The 15606-nt window shown below is 43.1% G+C and overlaps 1 protein-coding gene across 7 annotated transcripts in view; it reads left to right on the forward strand.

Moving 5' to 3' along the window:
• Positions 1 to 15606, forward strand: part of LOC143988971 (24-hydroxycholesterol 7-alpha-hydroxylase-like) — a 160710-nt gene that overhangs the window by 100500 nt on the left and 44604 nt on the right. For 6 of the 7 annotated variants that reach the window (XM_077488935.1, XM_077488933.1, XM_077488940.1 and 3 more), the window contains one exon: positions 3223 to 3318. The exons of the other annotated variant lie outside the window; for it this stretch is intronic. In XM_077488935.1, the coding sequence (XP_077345061.1) occupies positions 3223 to 3318 (96 nt within the window). The remainder of the gene's footprint in view (positions 1 to 3222; positions 3319 to 15606) is intronic. 7 annotated transcript variants of the gene reach the window in all.

Raw genomic sequence — 15606 nt, forward strand, 5'->3', positions numbered from 1 at the left:
GTGTTACCAGCATAGCCAAAAAACTGGCCATGTTGAGATAGATGTGCTCTCATGCGTAGTGTGGTCAGTTTGAAATAGGAAAGCAGAGGGTATGGCAGGATTACCAGGTATTTCACACAAATGAAGCAATGCAAAGAGAACAGGATACTTTTTCATGGTGCAACAGACACATATCGGGAATATGAAATGTTGGGATAACAAACTTTAATGTTATTAAGCCCCATACACACTATCAGATTTTCTGCTGATTTTTTTCCTTCAGATTTACCAAAACCATATAATATGAGGTCAAACCTTAGGAGTTTCAATGTGTATGCAATCAGGCAGGCCCTCGCATTACATGGTTTTGGTAAATCTGAAGACAAAAATCGGCATGAAATTCTGATAATGTGTATGGGGGCTTTGGCTGTTTCCTGTGCACCTCAAACATTTTTCATTGATTTAAAACAGCAAATACTGCATTTTGGCCACTAGATGGTGCTAAGTACGATAGGCATTTCCTATGTAAAACGATCTACATTATATTTTTCATAGGAAAGTTCATAACTTAGTGCACTCTAGTGGCCAAATGCGGTATTTTCTGTTTTAAATCCTACAACATTTGAGACAAGAAGTAGCCTAATAGCATTTCATTTTTGCCTCCATCAGAAAAAATATACGCAAGCAAACATATGAAATATGGCAAGCCACATAATTGCGTGCATCCATGAAGCAGGGACAGACTACACTTAAAAGGCGATGCTTTAAAAGGCTTTACAGCTCATCAATTTAGCATTAACGCTAATGATGGCACTAGAATTTCTTCCCTTATTCCAGCAAGGGTGGGCGATGCCTATTATGAGTTGTGCAAGGGTTGTTTATATACATCATAAGCACATGTTTGCATTATATTTTTATACGTTTTTAGGTAGTGCCTTTTTTTAAATGTATTGTACTGCTTTAATATTTCAAAACCCTTTTTTTATTATTTCTTTATTGCTATTAGAAGGGGACTGAAAAGATAGAAAAGTGTAAAAGTGACGGGTTGTTTTAGACCCTTTAATGTCATCACTATACTCTGTTAAAACAGAAACTGTGCTCAACCTGCTGTTTCCTCCAGCCCCAATGGCCAGTGCAGCTGCTCTGCAACAGTATACTGTTGACCTGGCCATTTTATAGAGAGGCAACTCCAATATATTGATTAGTGGTTCCAAATTAATAACAACTGCAATAGGGAATTGACACAAAAGATACACTCTGCATCTTTCCAAATAATTGTTCTGCTTTATTATGATGCAATTGAAGGTTTTTACACACATGATTATGCAGGTATCACATTAATATTACAATTGTACATTTATGGTAACAAGGGGCGTAACATAGGCAGACTAATTCTAATCGGGATTTGAAAGAATGCAAACTTGTAATGAAAACATTATTAGTGCTCTGTGCACAGTGAGGGCAGTGTGCAACACATACAAAATAGAATACAATTATATACAGAACTTACACATTTCCTTTACAGTCTTGGTGTTACTCACCATTCCCTTAGTCCCCCACTGCTCTGACCAGCATCTGGGGGCCACGAAAATATCCAGTATTTCCAAGTTTGGAGGAGCATGTAATTTACACTATGTGACAAAGGTGATTATCAGCCGATCATCAAGCACTGGTGCTTTTACATGGGGGGGAAGACCATATCCTTGTGTAAGTTCATCTTTATAAACATTTTACAAAAATACCACCCACTGCAATTCCAGATCCCCTAAATAATACATACCAGTGCTTCCCATGGGTGACCTCTCTGCAGAAACTGCTGGCCCCATTGATCCCCCTCCATCCTGTGGACAGTTTTTATTTGATGGTATCTAATATAGGTGTGCCATATATTATTTATTTGAAAAAAAAAATTATATATACACTCAACGGCCAATTTATTAGGCACACCTTGCTAGTACCGGGTTGGACCATTTTTTGTCTTCAGAACTGCCTTATTTCTTCATTGAATAGATTTAACAAGGTGTGTGTGTGTGTGTGTGTGTGTATATGTATGTGTGTATATATATATATATAAATGTATTATGCTTGTGATATATTACACATCCATGTGCTTGGTGTTCATTTTTAAAGAAAGCTTGTAAGCAGAGCACATGGTGTACTCTGGTTTGCAAACTTCAGAACTAAAGGTATGTTTTTAGGCATTAAAAGGTGGCAAACAAAATGTGGTGAGTTTAGATTTTCTTTTGTTTGTTTCTTTAAAGCCCAATTGAACTTCAAGTTTAAATCAGCAAAATACATTGCAAGTACATAATATAATTGGGTGTTTAAAGTTTTACAGTTATTTTGTTCTCTTTAGAAAGCAGCCACATCCTGAGTAGAAATGCCCATCCCCTGCCAGCATGCTGTACAAGAAGGACCCTTGCTTTCTATGGGGAAGCAATGGTCTCTCTGCAACGATCCAGCACAACGTCTACTAAGTCCAACCTATAGATCTTCAATCAGCAGAGAGTTCATACTCCCTGCCACAGCAGGGGACATGTCACACCTCTGCAGAGAGACCACTGCTTCTACACAGAGATAAGTGTGCTGGCAGAGGGTGGAGTTTTCTAAAGAGAGCAATCAGATAAGACCATACACATCTTTTGTTTGGGTGCACCAGAAATGTATTTAGCTGATTTAAACAGAGTAAATTTGGCATTTAGGTAACATGCTACTTGATCATTTTTATGTTTCAGATGTCTATATATTTTTTTGCCCTTTGTATTCGCATCTGTGCAATGCATCCAGTAAAAAGGAGTCTATTGCCCTTTCTGCTGTATACTCCCTATTCACACCTGCTATTGTGCTTTCACTTAAGCAGGCCACAGACGCATCAAAATTCGTCCAGTTTGGCAGGAACCAGACAAATTTTGATCCATCTATGGGCAGGCTATCGATCAACCAGCCCTTGGATTTTTTTTCACTCAGTTATTGCCAGCGGCTACAGTCACCAGCACTAATCATTATATTCTGCTGGCTGGGAAACCTCCCTGTGCTCCACGCCTGCAGAACACAATAGCGCTGTGGGAGGGATACATCTATCAACGCTAGCTGTGTTGATGGGGGAATCTATCAATTTTCTTTCCTTCAAACTGTGGTTGAAGGAAAGAAAAATGCATAATGTATGGCCTACCTTAAAATGACAGGTTGAAGCTTTGCAGTCCGCCTGACATAACCCATTGCTTTACTTTGTCCTTTCTGCAGAATTATGAGATCCCTCCTGGGGACTTGTTGATGTTGTCTCCATATTGGGTTCATCGGGACCCAAAATATTTTCCTGATCCTGAAAAGTTTAAACCAGTAAGTTACCAAATGGGCACACTGGGGCACATGTATAAGGTGACTTTGCTATAGAGTGTTAAAGCTAACCTAAATCTGTTTAATGCTAAACTCCACCCAGAAGCTGAAGCACCGTTAAAGGACATGCAGTATATGTGATTGTGAAATGTTTACCCTGTCAAATGATTTTCAGATCTGTTCAGCCAGTCTGGTGATTCAAACATTCTACCACACATAATCAGCCTGGTCACCTTCCCACCCCAGACTGTGACTTAGAAAAAGAAGAAGAAGCAGCAAGACACTGCTGAGGTCATCCATGTTCCCTTTCTCTGCTACAGACAAAGGGAATTTGTGCTTGAGGGTGAGAGGATTTTTGCTGGGAGAAGAAATATGTGAGGACTTGTTGTGTTGGGAAGGGGGATTGGGGGGAAGAGGATTGCTGTGAGGGGGAACCGATGGGGTGTGGAGAATGCTAGAATAGGGAAGAAGGGGGTATTTCCTTACCCCTACACTGAGTTACACCCCCCCCCCCCGTCTCCTGCACTCTTTTTGTTTTGTACATCTGTCCCCTGCATTCTGTGGATAACACCCCTGTCCCCTGCATTCTGTGGATAACACCCCTGTCCCTTGCATTCTGTGGATAACACCCCTGTCCCTTGCATTCTGTGGATAACACCCCTGTCCCCTGCATTCTGTGGATAACACCCCTGTCCCCTGCATTCTGTGGATAACACCCCTGTCCCCTGCATTCTGTGGATAACACCCCTGTCCCCTGAATTCTGTGGGTAACACCCCTGTCCCCTGCATTCTGTGGGTAACACCCCTGTCCCCTGCATTCTGTGGATAACACCCCTGTCCCCTGCATTCTGTGGATAACACCCCTGTCCTCTGCATTCTGTGCGTTATTTACTCCTGGACCATTCTCTCTGTGTATCATCTACTCCTAAACCTGGCACTGGCTACAACCCTCTGTGTGTGTTACATACATCTGATTCTTGAACACATTGCATTGCACACCCTGGACCAAGGGGTGGCCCATCCATTAAGGGAGCCTGGGTGCCCACCCCCGCCCCATCCATGCATGCTCTACTAGGTTTCAAAAAAGGGTGGGCTTTGGGCTGTTTGCAGAGCACTGCGAACCCAGCCCACCCAGTTGTGTGAATATTCGCTATTTTCACACTGATTGCTCATACCAGCCAATCGGGAAGTGGGTCTGAGACCCGTTTCCCGATTGGCCAAAAGGGAGGAGACGGAAGCCTCCGTGATGGCACCAGAGAGCAGGGGAAGGGGAACGCGCCCGTAATGCCTGTCGCCTGGGTGAAGCGCTGCCCGCCATAGATAGGGTAAGTGCCCCCTGACCTGATCCAACCCACCAGGGGTTGTTGGGGGTTGGCTGTGGGTGGATTGTTTGCAGCCCCCCCCCCCCAAAAAAAAAAATTGGCACCAGTCGTCACTGCCTGGACCCCTGCACTCTCTGTTATGTATTCTAAACCTGACATTGACTGCAGCACTCCCCAACCCCTGTGCTCTGCTTTACACACTCCTGCACTATATACACAATCAATGGCGGCTGGTGTTCCATCGGCGCAGGGAGGGCTGGGGCATCAGGCGGACCTGATCAAAGAACCCCCCCCCATCGCTCCAGCCCACAACTGCGCACACCATACCCAGCTCACTTACCCTGTGCATGTCATGGCTCAGCAGAGACACACAGGGAAGGTGTGAGGATTGGAGGTGCACAATGTACCAATGTACAGTGAGGAGGTTGCTCTGCTCCTTTGTCTATGGATGAACAAAGCAAGCTAGGCTGCTATCTCTGGATGACATTGCCTTTACCTTCAGTCTCTGGACTCTGCTCCTTCTCCCATTCAGCTCCTCATCCTCGGAGCCAGGTGCTGTGCTGGGCTTGCTGCAGATGACTCCACACTCTCCCCTGGACTGACATGTTGGAGGGTGCCCGCTGTTCCTTGGCTGTGAGGTCCGCCACGGTGCGCTCCCTCCCCCTCTCCTCCTCCTCTCACCACCACGGTCTATGCTGTCATGACAGAACAGTACTCAGCACATGGTAATGCCTGCTGCTGGCGGAGAATGAATGTAGCTGGGCAGGGAAGGGAGCGGCTCTCCCCATGTTTGAATCCATCGGTGTCGTCTTTCCCCCCTCCGTCTCCTCCGTGTCCCTCCTCTGTCTTCTCCTCCTAGCCAGTGAGGTCTTCGGACAAAAAAAAGAAGACACTAGTGAATATTAATTCACTAACGTCACACAACTGGGTGGGCTTCGGGCGCAGTGCTCTGTGCCCCGAGCCCACCCTTTTCTGAAGCCAATTAGAGCCTCAGGCTCTAATCATGTGCTTCTAAAAAAGAAGAAAAAAAAACCCTATTGAAATCCATGCGTCCGGCGCCCTGCATGTAGATAAGTGCGCCCCCTATGGACAGGCCTCCACTGTACACAATACTGTACATTATATGCTTCTCACCAAAGTCTTCATTGTCTCAACAGTTGCTGTTTGCTATGCAGTCCATGATTATTTTATTGAAGTTCTTTAAGTTAGGCTCAGACAAAGCAATCAAAGCATATTTTATAGGTACAAAGAAGCACGGGTTTTGTTTAAACACACACCTTAAGCCCCTCCCACTGCTAGGCGCTTGATCACACTCTCACAGTTTACTGTGACATAGGTCTTTTCACTCCTCCAGTGTCCCTCATGAAGTTCAAAAGTTGGGAGGTATGCTAGTATCACTATGGGTTACGGATGACACTATGGGGGTTATTTACGAAAGGCAAATCCACTTTGCACTACAAGTGCAAAGTGCACTTGAAAGTGCAGTCACTGTAAATATGAGGGGTAGATCTGAAATGAGGGGAAGCTCTGCTGATTTTATCATCCAATCATGTGCAAGCTAAAATGCTGTTTTTTATTTTCCTTACATGTCCCCCTCAGATCTATAGCGACTGCACTTCCAAGTGCACTTTCAGTGCAATTTCAAGTGCACTTTGCACTTGTAGTTTGCACTTGTAGTGCAAAGTGGATTTTCCTTTAGTAAATAACCCCCTATGCCACAACATCACTACCTTTTTTTTTCTGCACATTTCCTCATGAGCTAGGCATTTGGCATTTGTTGTTTTATCAGGCCGCAAAGCCTACCCATTCTAAGTAGACTTTCTGGTCTTTATTTTTCTTGTCCATGTTTTGTCACTGCACTTATTCATATTTCTTTTATCACTCCAACAGATAGTAGAGTGTGGGTCTTCAGGCCTACCCTGAAGTCTAGGAGGAAGGTGTGTGGCCCTTGTCTGTCTTCCTCTCCTACCTTAGGGGTCTTCTTTTAATATCTCTATCACCACCTATGCTGTTCTGTAATACTACTATACCCAAGGCTTTCCAGTCTTTATTTATGGTTACATAGGATACAAGTAGTAGACATCTAGGTTGGAGAGGAGTTAAGTTAGGTATAGGTGTAGCTATCCCATGACCTGGATAAATGAGAGTTTGCACAGTCAATTAAAAAACCAATAGCACAGGGCCCTGTGTCATTACTATCTCATATTAGCAAATATATAAGACCTTGTGTTATTGGTTTGTAAATGATTTTGTCTGTTCTTTATTCTTTGCACAATAATTCTTTACGTTTATTATTGACTTGGTGAGACTCATCATTCTATATCTTGCAACCCTGTTGGTGAGGAGAGGGGCTGTACACAGACACAGGTGAGGGGTTCTTTAAAACTCCAATCCAGGTCCGGTTTGTTTTGCATAGCTTGGCCCAATGTAAGTATGCATATTTTATACATGTGGGATTCCCCTTGAATTGGCTAATCAATGTAGTAGTCGCCACTGCTGCGATGATCCAGACTGTCTTCCGTATCCTGAGCCTAGTGGCTGCCCTGCTGCATAGTAACCACAGGGGTTCACTCACTTGGCACCGGTGCCATTCTGAGAACGCTTTGCATTTTCTCAATGACTGCAAAGCATTCTCTGATTGGATGAGGTGGATGGGTGGGGCAGTGATGTCACAATCTTCACCTCATCCATTCACAGCACGCCTTGCATTCATCCAGAAAAATGCAAGGCGTTCTCTGAATGTCGCAGGGGTCGAGGGAGCAGCCCCCTGGTAGTAGGGAAGCCGCTCAGCACAGGATCCAGAAGATGGCTGTGATTACTGGCGTAGCAGAGAATACTACAGTGCTTCCAAAGGGATCCCACACATATGGTATATATATAGTTACATTGGTTCAAGTTGGATCATTTTTATAATGTAAACAAAATCCATACCTTGAATTCAACTTAAAGTTTCAGTATTCCTCTTTGCCATTTCTTTTGTTAGATTTTCTGGAAAATGTATGACTTTCCCATTTAAAGAGACCCTGTCACCATACTAGTCATTCCAGGAAAAAACGTATAAAAATATGTGTATTTAACAGGATTTATATATGGTATTTACCTGTAAAAGCCTCCCTGAGACTGCTGCTGGGCACTGCCATCGTGAACGTGCTGTCATCGGACCCAGTGGACTAAAGTGACACTCTGGTATTCCCCTTTAATCACCCCCCAGCAGCTGCATATACAGTTGTGTCCATATATATTTGGACTTAGAGTACACATCTTGGGAACTGCAACCATTTTTATACACAGTCCCCCCATTTTCAGAGGCTTAAATGTAATTGGACAAATTAATATAATCATAAATAAAATGTTATTTTTTTTTAATATTTTGTTGAGAATCTTTGACTGGAAATGACTGCCTGAAGTCTGTAACCCATGGACATTACCAAAGACTGGGTTTCCTCCTTTCTGATGCTTTGCCAGGCTCTAACTGCAGCTGTCTTCTGTTCTTCTTTGTGGGTTTTTCTGTCTTTTTAGTTTTTGCCTTCAGCAAGTGAAAGGCATGCTCAATTGGGTAGAGATCAGGTGATTGACTCATTGACCATTGCAGAATATTCCACTTCTTTTCCTTCAAAAGCTCTTGGGTTGCTTTTGCAGTGTTTTGGATCATTGTCCATCTGTACTGTGAAGCATCGTCCAATCAACTTTGCTGCATCTGTGCTGACAGTATATCTCTAAACACTGCAGAATTCATGCGGCTTCTTCTGTCTTTTGTCACATCATCAATAAACACCAATGACCCAGTGCCACTGCCATCACACTGCCTCCACCATATTTTACACATGACGTTATGTGCTTTAAATCGTGAGCTGTTCCAAGCCTTCTCCACACTTTTTTTTTTCTTCCCGTCATTCTGGTACAGATTAACCTTAATTTCGCCCATCCAAAGAATGCCTTTTTAGAACTGGTCTGGCTTTTTTAGATGTTTTTGGCAAATGAATGGCTTATTAATGGTTTGCACCTTGTGAATCCTCTGTATTTGCTCTTGTGAAGTCTTCTCTGTAGTGGTTAGCACTTTCACCTAGCAGCAATAGGGTTGCTGGTTCAAATCCCGACCACGACACTATCTGCCTGGAGTTTGCATGTTCTCCCTGTGCCTGCGTGGGTTTCCTCCGGGTACTCCGGTTTCCTCCCACAATCCAAATACATGCTATAAGGTTAATTAGACCCTGTCCAAAAAAATTGGCCACAATATGTGTATGTGTATGTCAATGTTGTAAGTGTGTTGGGACTCTACAGGTTAAAGGACCGCATAAATAGCTGCAGATGGACACCGGTGGCAAGAAAAAAAGCGCCCTGAGGCGATTCAGTTCGTATAGGTAGCGCTATACAAGTCATTCATTCATTCATTCATTGTAGACTTTGACAATGATACGCCCACCTCCTGTAGAGTGTCCTCCACTTGTCTGGATGTTGTGAATGGGTTTTTATTTACCACAGAGAAGATCCTGCGATCATCTACCACTCTTGTCTTCTGTGGACATCCAGGCATTTTTATGTTGCTGAGCTCACCAGTGCGTTCTTCTTTCCTCAGAATGTACCAAACTGTTGATTTGGCCAGTCCTAATGTTGCTGCTATCTCTCTGATGGATTTCTTTCATTTTTTGAAGCCTTAAAATGGCCTGTTTCACTTGCATGGGCAGCTCCTTTGAACGCACGATGTAGATTTACAGCAATAGATTCCAAAAGCAGATACCACACTTAGATTCAACTCTAGACCTTTTACCTGCTTAATTGATTAAGAAATAATGGAGTAGCCCACACCTGTCCATGAAACAGCTTTTGATTCAATTGTCCAATTACTTTTGGTTCCTTGGAAAAAAAGAGGGGGGGTGGCTATTCTTATTAGCTGTAAATCCTAAACCCTTCCTCCAATTTGGATGTACATACCCTCACATTGACTGCTTCAGCCCTGGAAGATTTTACCCCCTTCATGACCAGAGCACTTGTTGCGATTTAGCACTATGTCTCTTTAACTGACAATTGCACGGTCGTGCGACGTTGCACCCAAACAAAATTAGCGTCCTTTTTTTCCCACAAATAGAGCTTTCTTTTGGTGGTATTTGATCACCTCTGCAGTTTTTAAAAGAGCAACAATTTTGAAAAAAAACACAATATTTTTTACTTTTTGCTATATTAAATTTCCCCCAAAAATATATAAAAAAAACATTTTTTTCCCTCTGTATTCCCTCTGTATTCTTCTACATATTTTTGGTAACAAACAAAAAAACGCAATAAGCGTATATTGGTTGGTTTGTGCAAAAGTTATAGTGTCTATAAAATGGGGGATCATTTTATGGCTTTTTTATTATAATTTTTTTTTTTTTACTAGTAATAGTAGGACTGTGACATTATGGCAGACTTTTTTTTTTTTTTTTTAAAGTCTGTGGCGTGCAAAACATACTCAAAAACTTCCACCCGGTGCCAAAAAAAAGTGCACACACATCAAGAGTGAACACAAAAACGTGCAACGATTGTACCACTGTCCTCCACGAGGAAGGACCTTACCCTGATCCCCCTGGGCGTTAGGCTCCAGACGGGGACTGAGGTACCATACATGGCCCATCTGGCTGAAACCAGAGGACCGCCTTTCTCCGGAAGGTCTACCAAAACAGACCCACCCAGGTACTTGGGTAGGGGCTCCCCCGAAGGGAGACCCCCAGAGAGAGAGGGCGAACCAAGCCAGAAGGCCTATGTCCACCCTCCCAAAAGACTTTCAGGGTTGGCCCGAGGACTGACACCCTACTCGCCACACGTGCATTAGGGCAGACACGTTGGACAATTTTGACACATTTTTGGGACCATTGGCATTTTTACAGTGATCAGTGCTATGAAAGTGCATTGATTACTGTAAAAATGTCACTGGCAGGGAAGGGGTTGACACTAGAGGGCGCTCAAGGGATTAATGTGTTCCCTAGTGTGTGTTCTAACTGAAGGGGGGAGGGGACTGTGCAGGGGAGATGACAGATCCCAGTTCTCAGTGTGCTCCGAGCGATCGCGGGAGCCAGGCGGTGATCGCGACTTCCGGACACTCGCATCGGCTTGGCTACCTGGGCGAGCAGGGAGTGCACGAGTGCTCCTCCAGTGGCGAGTGCACGTGCTCCCTAGTGGCCGCCTGTTACTGATGTAACCTCACGGAGATTCGCGCTGCCAAGCCATGTTGCAGCAGTATAACTGCGGACGCTGGTCGCCAAGCAGTCAAATCTCAGCATGCACTTTCAGCCCATATCCATTATTTAACTATAGCTTGAATATGTTTTGGTAAATACCTGGAAAAAAATAAAATTGTGCCTGTGTCCAAATATATATGGACCCAACTGTACAGGCATACCCCACTTTTAAGTACACAATGAGGTTTATTTACTAAAGTTGGAAAGTGCAAAATCAGACTCACTTCTGCATAGAAACGAATGAGCTTCCAGGTTTTATTACCAAAGCTTAATTGAACAAGCTGGGGTTAGAAGCTCATTGGTTTCTATGCAGAAATGAGTCTGATTTTGCACTTTCCAGCTTTAGTAAATAAACCCCATTGTGTACTTAAAAGTGTGGTATGCCTGTACCTGTGCTATAATGTGTAAAGAGGGGGGCTGTGCTAGGAAATTGATTCTTCTCGGCATAGTAAAATTCCTACCAAGCTCAAAGGCACATTGCAACTGAATAAAAAATAATTTATGGTAAGAAAAGTTGTTGCTAAAAGAGAGAAAAATCCAGTGACCATTTTTTATTTATTTTTTTTATTTTTTTTTATTTTTATTTGCCACATCAGTGTTTCTATAGCAGAGACTAGGTTCAGCTTATCGCTCACTCGTGTCTCAATCTCAATTCCACATCATCGTGACATATTTAATTGTACAAATATTTGACTTAGTGTAAACACATGAAGATTTTGTGTCATTTAATTTAAATACAAAAGTAATAAAAGATCCCCTAGTGTTTATAGACTACCCATTGTGACGATATCTATTGCCCTGATACCTCGTATCTAAAACAGATTTCCCTCTCCCTACTCCCCTCCTCCACCCCCCCCCCCCCCCATCCCCAGCTCATATGAAAATATACTAAGCAATTAAATACATACTAAGAGTAGATAGTAGAGTTATACAAGCTAGAAAGCGCTTGTTCTATCGCAGTTACTTATAGGGGGATCCCTAGTTTCCCCAATCCAGGGCCCCATATCTTTTTAAACTCCTTACCATTACCCTGCTTAAAAAAAAAAACCCTCTCATTTCCAATATTTTTCCTTATATTAGCCAACCATATTTCTGGTAGTGGGCTAGAATGTGCTTGCCAATTCTGGGCAATTAATTTCCTTGCCTGAAAAAGGCATCTGGTAACTGGTACAAATTTATTTTTAGAGATATTATATCCCTGCTGTATAGCCAACAAGCAAGTCCTCACTGTTGCCTTTAATGTCAACCCGAAGATCTCATTCACATGGTCTATAACTTGTGTCCAATATCTAAAGAGTTTCGGGCACCTCCAGAACATATGAATAAAATCTCCAACCCGGCCGCATCTGGGGCACTGATCATTATCCCTCCATCCCATTTTAAACATTTTCCTAGGTGTATGATATACCCGGTGAAAAAAGAAGAGTTGAGAAGCTTTCTGTGCCGGGGAAATAGAAACCTTGGTTCCCTGTTCCATTATCCAATCCCAATCGGGTATGGACACTGGACCCACATCACTCTCCCATTTCATTTTACTTTTAATCATACCGCTTTGATCCAACACTTTGTCCCCCAGCCTGGCGTATATAAGCGTAATCAGGCCTTTGAGCGTATCTCGAGACATAATTTGAGATATCACCGGGACTTGGATCAACTGTATCTCTTGCGATCTAAATTGGGCCTGAATTGCGTGTCTGATCTGGAGATATTTGTAAAATGAGCGGTTTGGTAAGGAGAATTCAGATCTTAGGTCAGAAAATGATCTAGTAGCTGAACCCTGGACAATTTGCTCTAGCCTATGTATCCCTTGAGTTTCCCATTCCCTAGATCTTTCCACTTTAAATAGCTCGTCTAGGTTTCTATTATCCCATAAGGGAGCCAACACGGATGTCTTCTGATATCCTAGTAAGGCCTTAGCTGTTTTCCATAGTTTCACTACCTGATTAATTGTTGGGCAGTGCATATTAAATGAGTTTGCCTCCAACGCCTCCACAAGCGTCTTGTGCGGACAGCCTAGCATTAGCAGCCTATGGCAGGGGTTAGCTTCACTTATTGCCCTTGCTCCAGCTAAATGCTGTAGCTGGGCCGCTAAGTAATAGAGTCTAGGATATGGGATCGCCAACCCCCCTTGTTCCAACGGGAGCTGCAAGGTCCGTAAGCTAATCCTCGAGGGGCCCTTTTTCCATATCAGAAGTCTAAATAGGGATTCTATTTTCTTAAACCATCCTTCCCCTATCCATATTGGTGAGTTATGGAGGCAATACAAAATTTGAGGAAGCCATACCATTTTGACCAGATTGCAGCGGCCCGCCATCGAAAGGGGGAGGCGACTCCAGATATCAGCCTTTTGTTTTAATTTTACTAGGAGAGGAGATAAATTATCTTCCAGGTAAGAGTCTACATCCCTAGTAATCCACACCCCTAAGTATTTAAACTTCTCAACCTGTTTCAGATTCTGAATCTCCTGGGGGGCGCAAATAAACCCCGGTTCCAGCGACAACAAAGCGGATTTATCCCAGTTAATAGTCAATCCTGATATGAGACCAAATTCTCTAATTATCTTCATTGCCGTTTTCACCGAGGCCTGAGCATCCCCCAGGAAAAGCAGAATGTCGTCAGCAAATAATGCAATTTTTTCCTCTACCTGTCCTCTCTTAAATCCCTGTATATCAGGGTTGGCCCTAATAGCGATGGCTAATGGCTCCACTGCCAAAACAAACAATAAAGGGGAGAGGGGACACCCCTGCCTCGTACCTCGTTCCAATAAAAAAGTCTCAGAAAGCTCATTGTTAATTTTAATTTTCGCTCTTGGGTCTGTATAAAGCAATTCTATCCATTTAAGAAAATTTGGTCCGAACCCGAACCTGATAAGCACTTTGAATAAATATTCCCATTCGAGGCTGTCGAATGCTTTGGCTGCATCCAGAGTCAAAACTACTCTGGAGCCTCCATTATCTACTGGAATCTGGGCATTCAAAAACAGTCTACGGATATTAATACTAGTAGATCTATTCGGAATAAAACCCGATTGATCCGGGTGGATGAGCTTGTGAACAATTCTTTTTAGACGTGTTGCGAGCACTTTTGCTAATATTTTAACATCCGATCCCAAAAGCGAGATCGGACGATATGAGGCCGGATCCATTGGATCTTTATCCTCTTTAGGGATTACCACTATCGTGGCTTCCAACATCGAGGAAGGCAAAGCTCCATACTGTAAGGACTGCTTCAATGTCTCCAATAGTTGTGGGAGCAGGACCTCCCCATATCTCTTATAGACCTCGATTGGTAAACCATCGGGTCCTGGTGCTTTTGAGTTAGGCATCTCTGCCACCGCTCTTTGGAGTTCCTCGATAGTAATTGGGGCCTCCAAAACTGCTAAGTCTTCTGCTATTACTGTTGGCATATTCAAATTCCCCAAGAAGGCTGCCGTAGCTCCCCCTTCACTTCTTCCTTGGGATTTATATAGTGAACTATAGTAATGATAAAATATGTTATTAATAATGGATGGTTCAGAAGTAATCTCTCCCTCTAGGGTTCTAATTGATATTATCGCTGAGGGTGCCGTATTTACTTTAACCAAAAATGACAACATTCGCCCCACTCTTTCTCCCTCCCCAAAATTTGCTTGCTTCTGCAGTATACGTCTATTGTCCATCTTGTACCTAATAATTGTCTTAAATTCTTGCTGTTTATCCAGCCAAACCGTCTGTGTAGTAGGATTCGGATTCATAATATACTGTCTTTCTGTCTCTAATACCGCTTTGGTGGCTTCCTCTTCCTGTTTTTTCATCTCGGCCCTACTTCTAGCGATTTGTTGAATAAAAATACCTCTTAAGAAGGCCTTTAAAGAATCCCAGATGACCCCCACTGATGCTGTGTCCATATTAACATCAATAAACTCCTTTAACATGGTTGTCACCCGATCCGTATCCTTCATTAATTCCAACCATACGGGGTCCATTTTCCATTGGCCAGAGTGTTGTTTCTTACCTACACAAAGTGTCAATATTAGGGGGGAATGGTCCGAGACTCCTCTCGGGCCATATTCTACCTCATCCACTCGTAACATCGCACTGTTGTTAACCAGAGCCATATCGAGTCTTGATAATGTAGAGAAAGTTGCGGAGTAACAAGAGTATTGTCGCTCCCCCGGGTACCGAGTACGCCATGCATCACATAGACCAGCTTCAAGTAGGAAACGAGCTAACCTCGTTTCATCTTTCACCGTTGATATTTTTCCTGTTGGGAACCTATCCAAGGATTTATCCAAGACTTCATTAAAGTCCCCTACTGCTATCACCGGGATATCAGGTTTATCTATTACAAAGGCTAATAGCTTATATAAAATCTCCAATTTAGATGGAGGAGGGACATATATGTTGGCTATCACGTAGGGACTATTTTCAATTTGACAGTATAAAAAAATATACCTACCCTCTACATCTATACAGCTCTTATGGCAAGAGAAACGAACCGCCCTGTCAACAAGGATGCTAACCCCTCTTGCATAGGATGAAAATATGGAATGGAACTGGGTCTGGAATTTCCGACCTTGTAGGCACCGAATTGTATCGCCCGTTAAGTGAGTCTCCTGAAGACATAATAATCCGGGTCCTTTGCCCTCTAAAGCTGACAAGACCACTTTTCTTTTGGTCGGGTCTCCCAGGCCCCGCACATTCCACGATACTATCCTAATTCTTTTCCCCTGCATCACTACTTAATAACCTAAAAATTGGGCAGTTTTGAGAGTAGCA

Source organism: Lithobates pipiens, unplaced genomic scaffold (genome assembly GCF_037356315.1).
Source record: "Lithobates pipiens isolate NorthernLeopardFrog02 unplaced genomic scaffold, aLitPip1_a1.2 Scaffold_18, whole genome shotgun sequence".
In the NCBI taxonomy this organism is placed as follows: domain Eukaryota; kingdom Metazoa; phylum Chordata; class Amphibia; order Anura; family Ranidae; genus Lithobates; species Lithobates pipiens.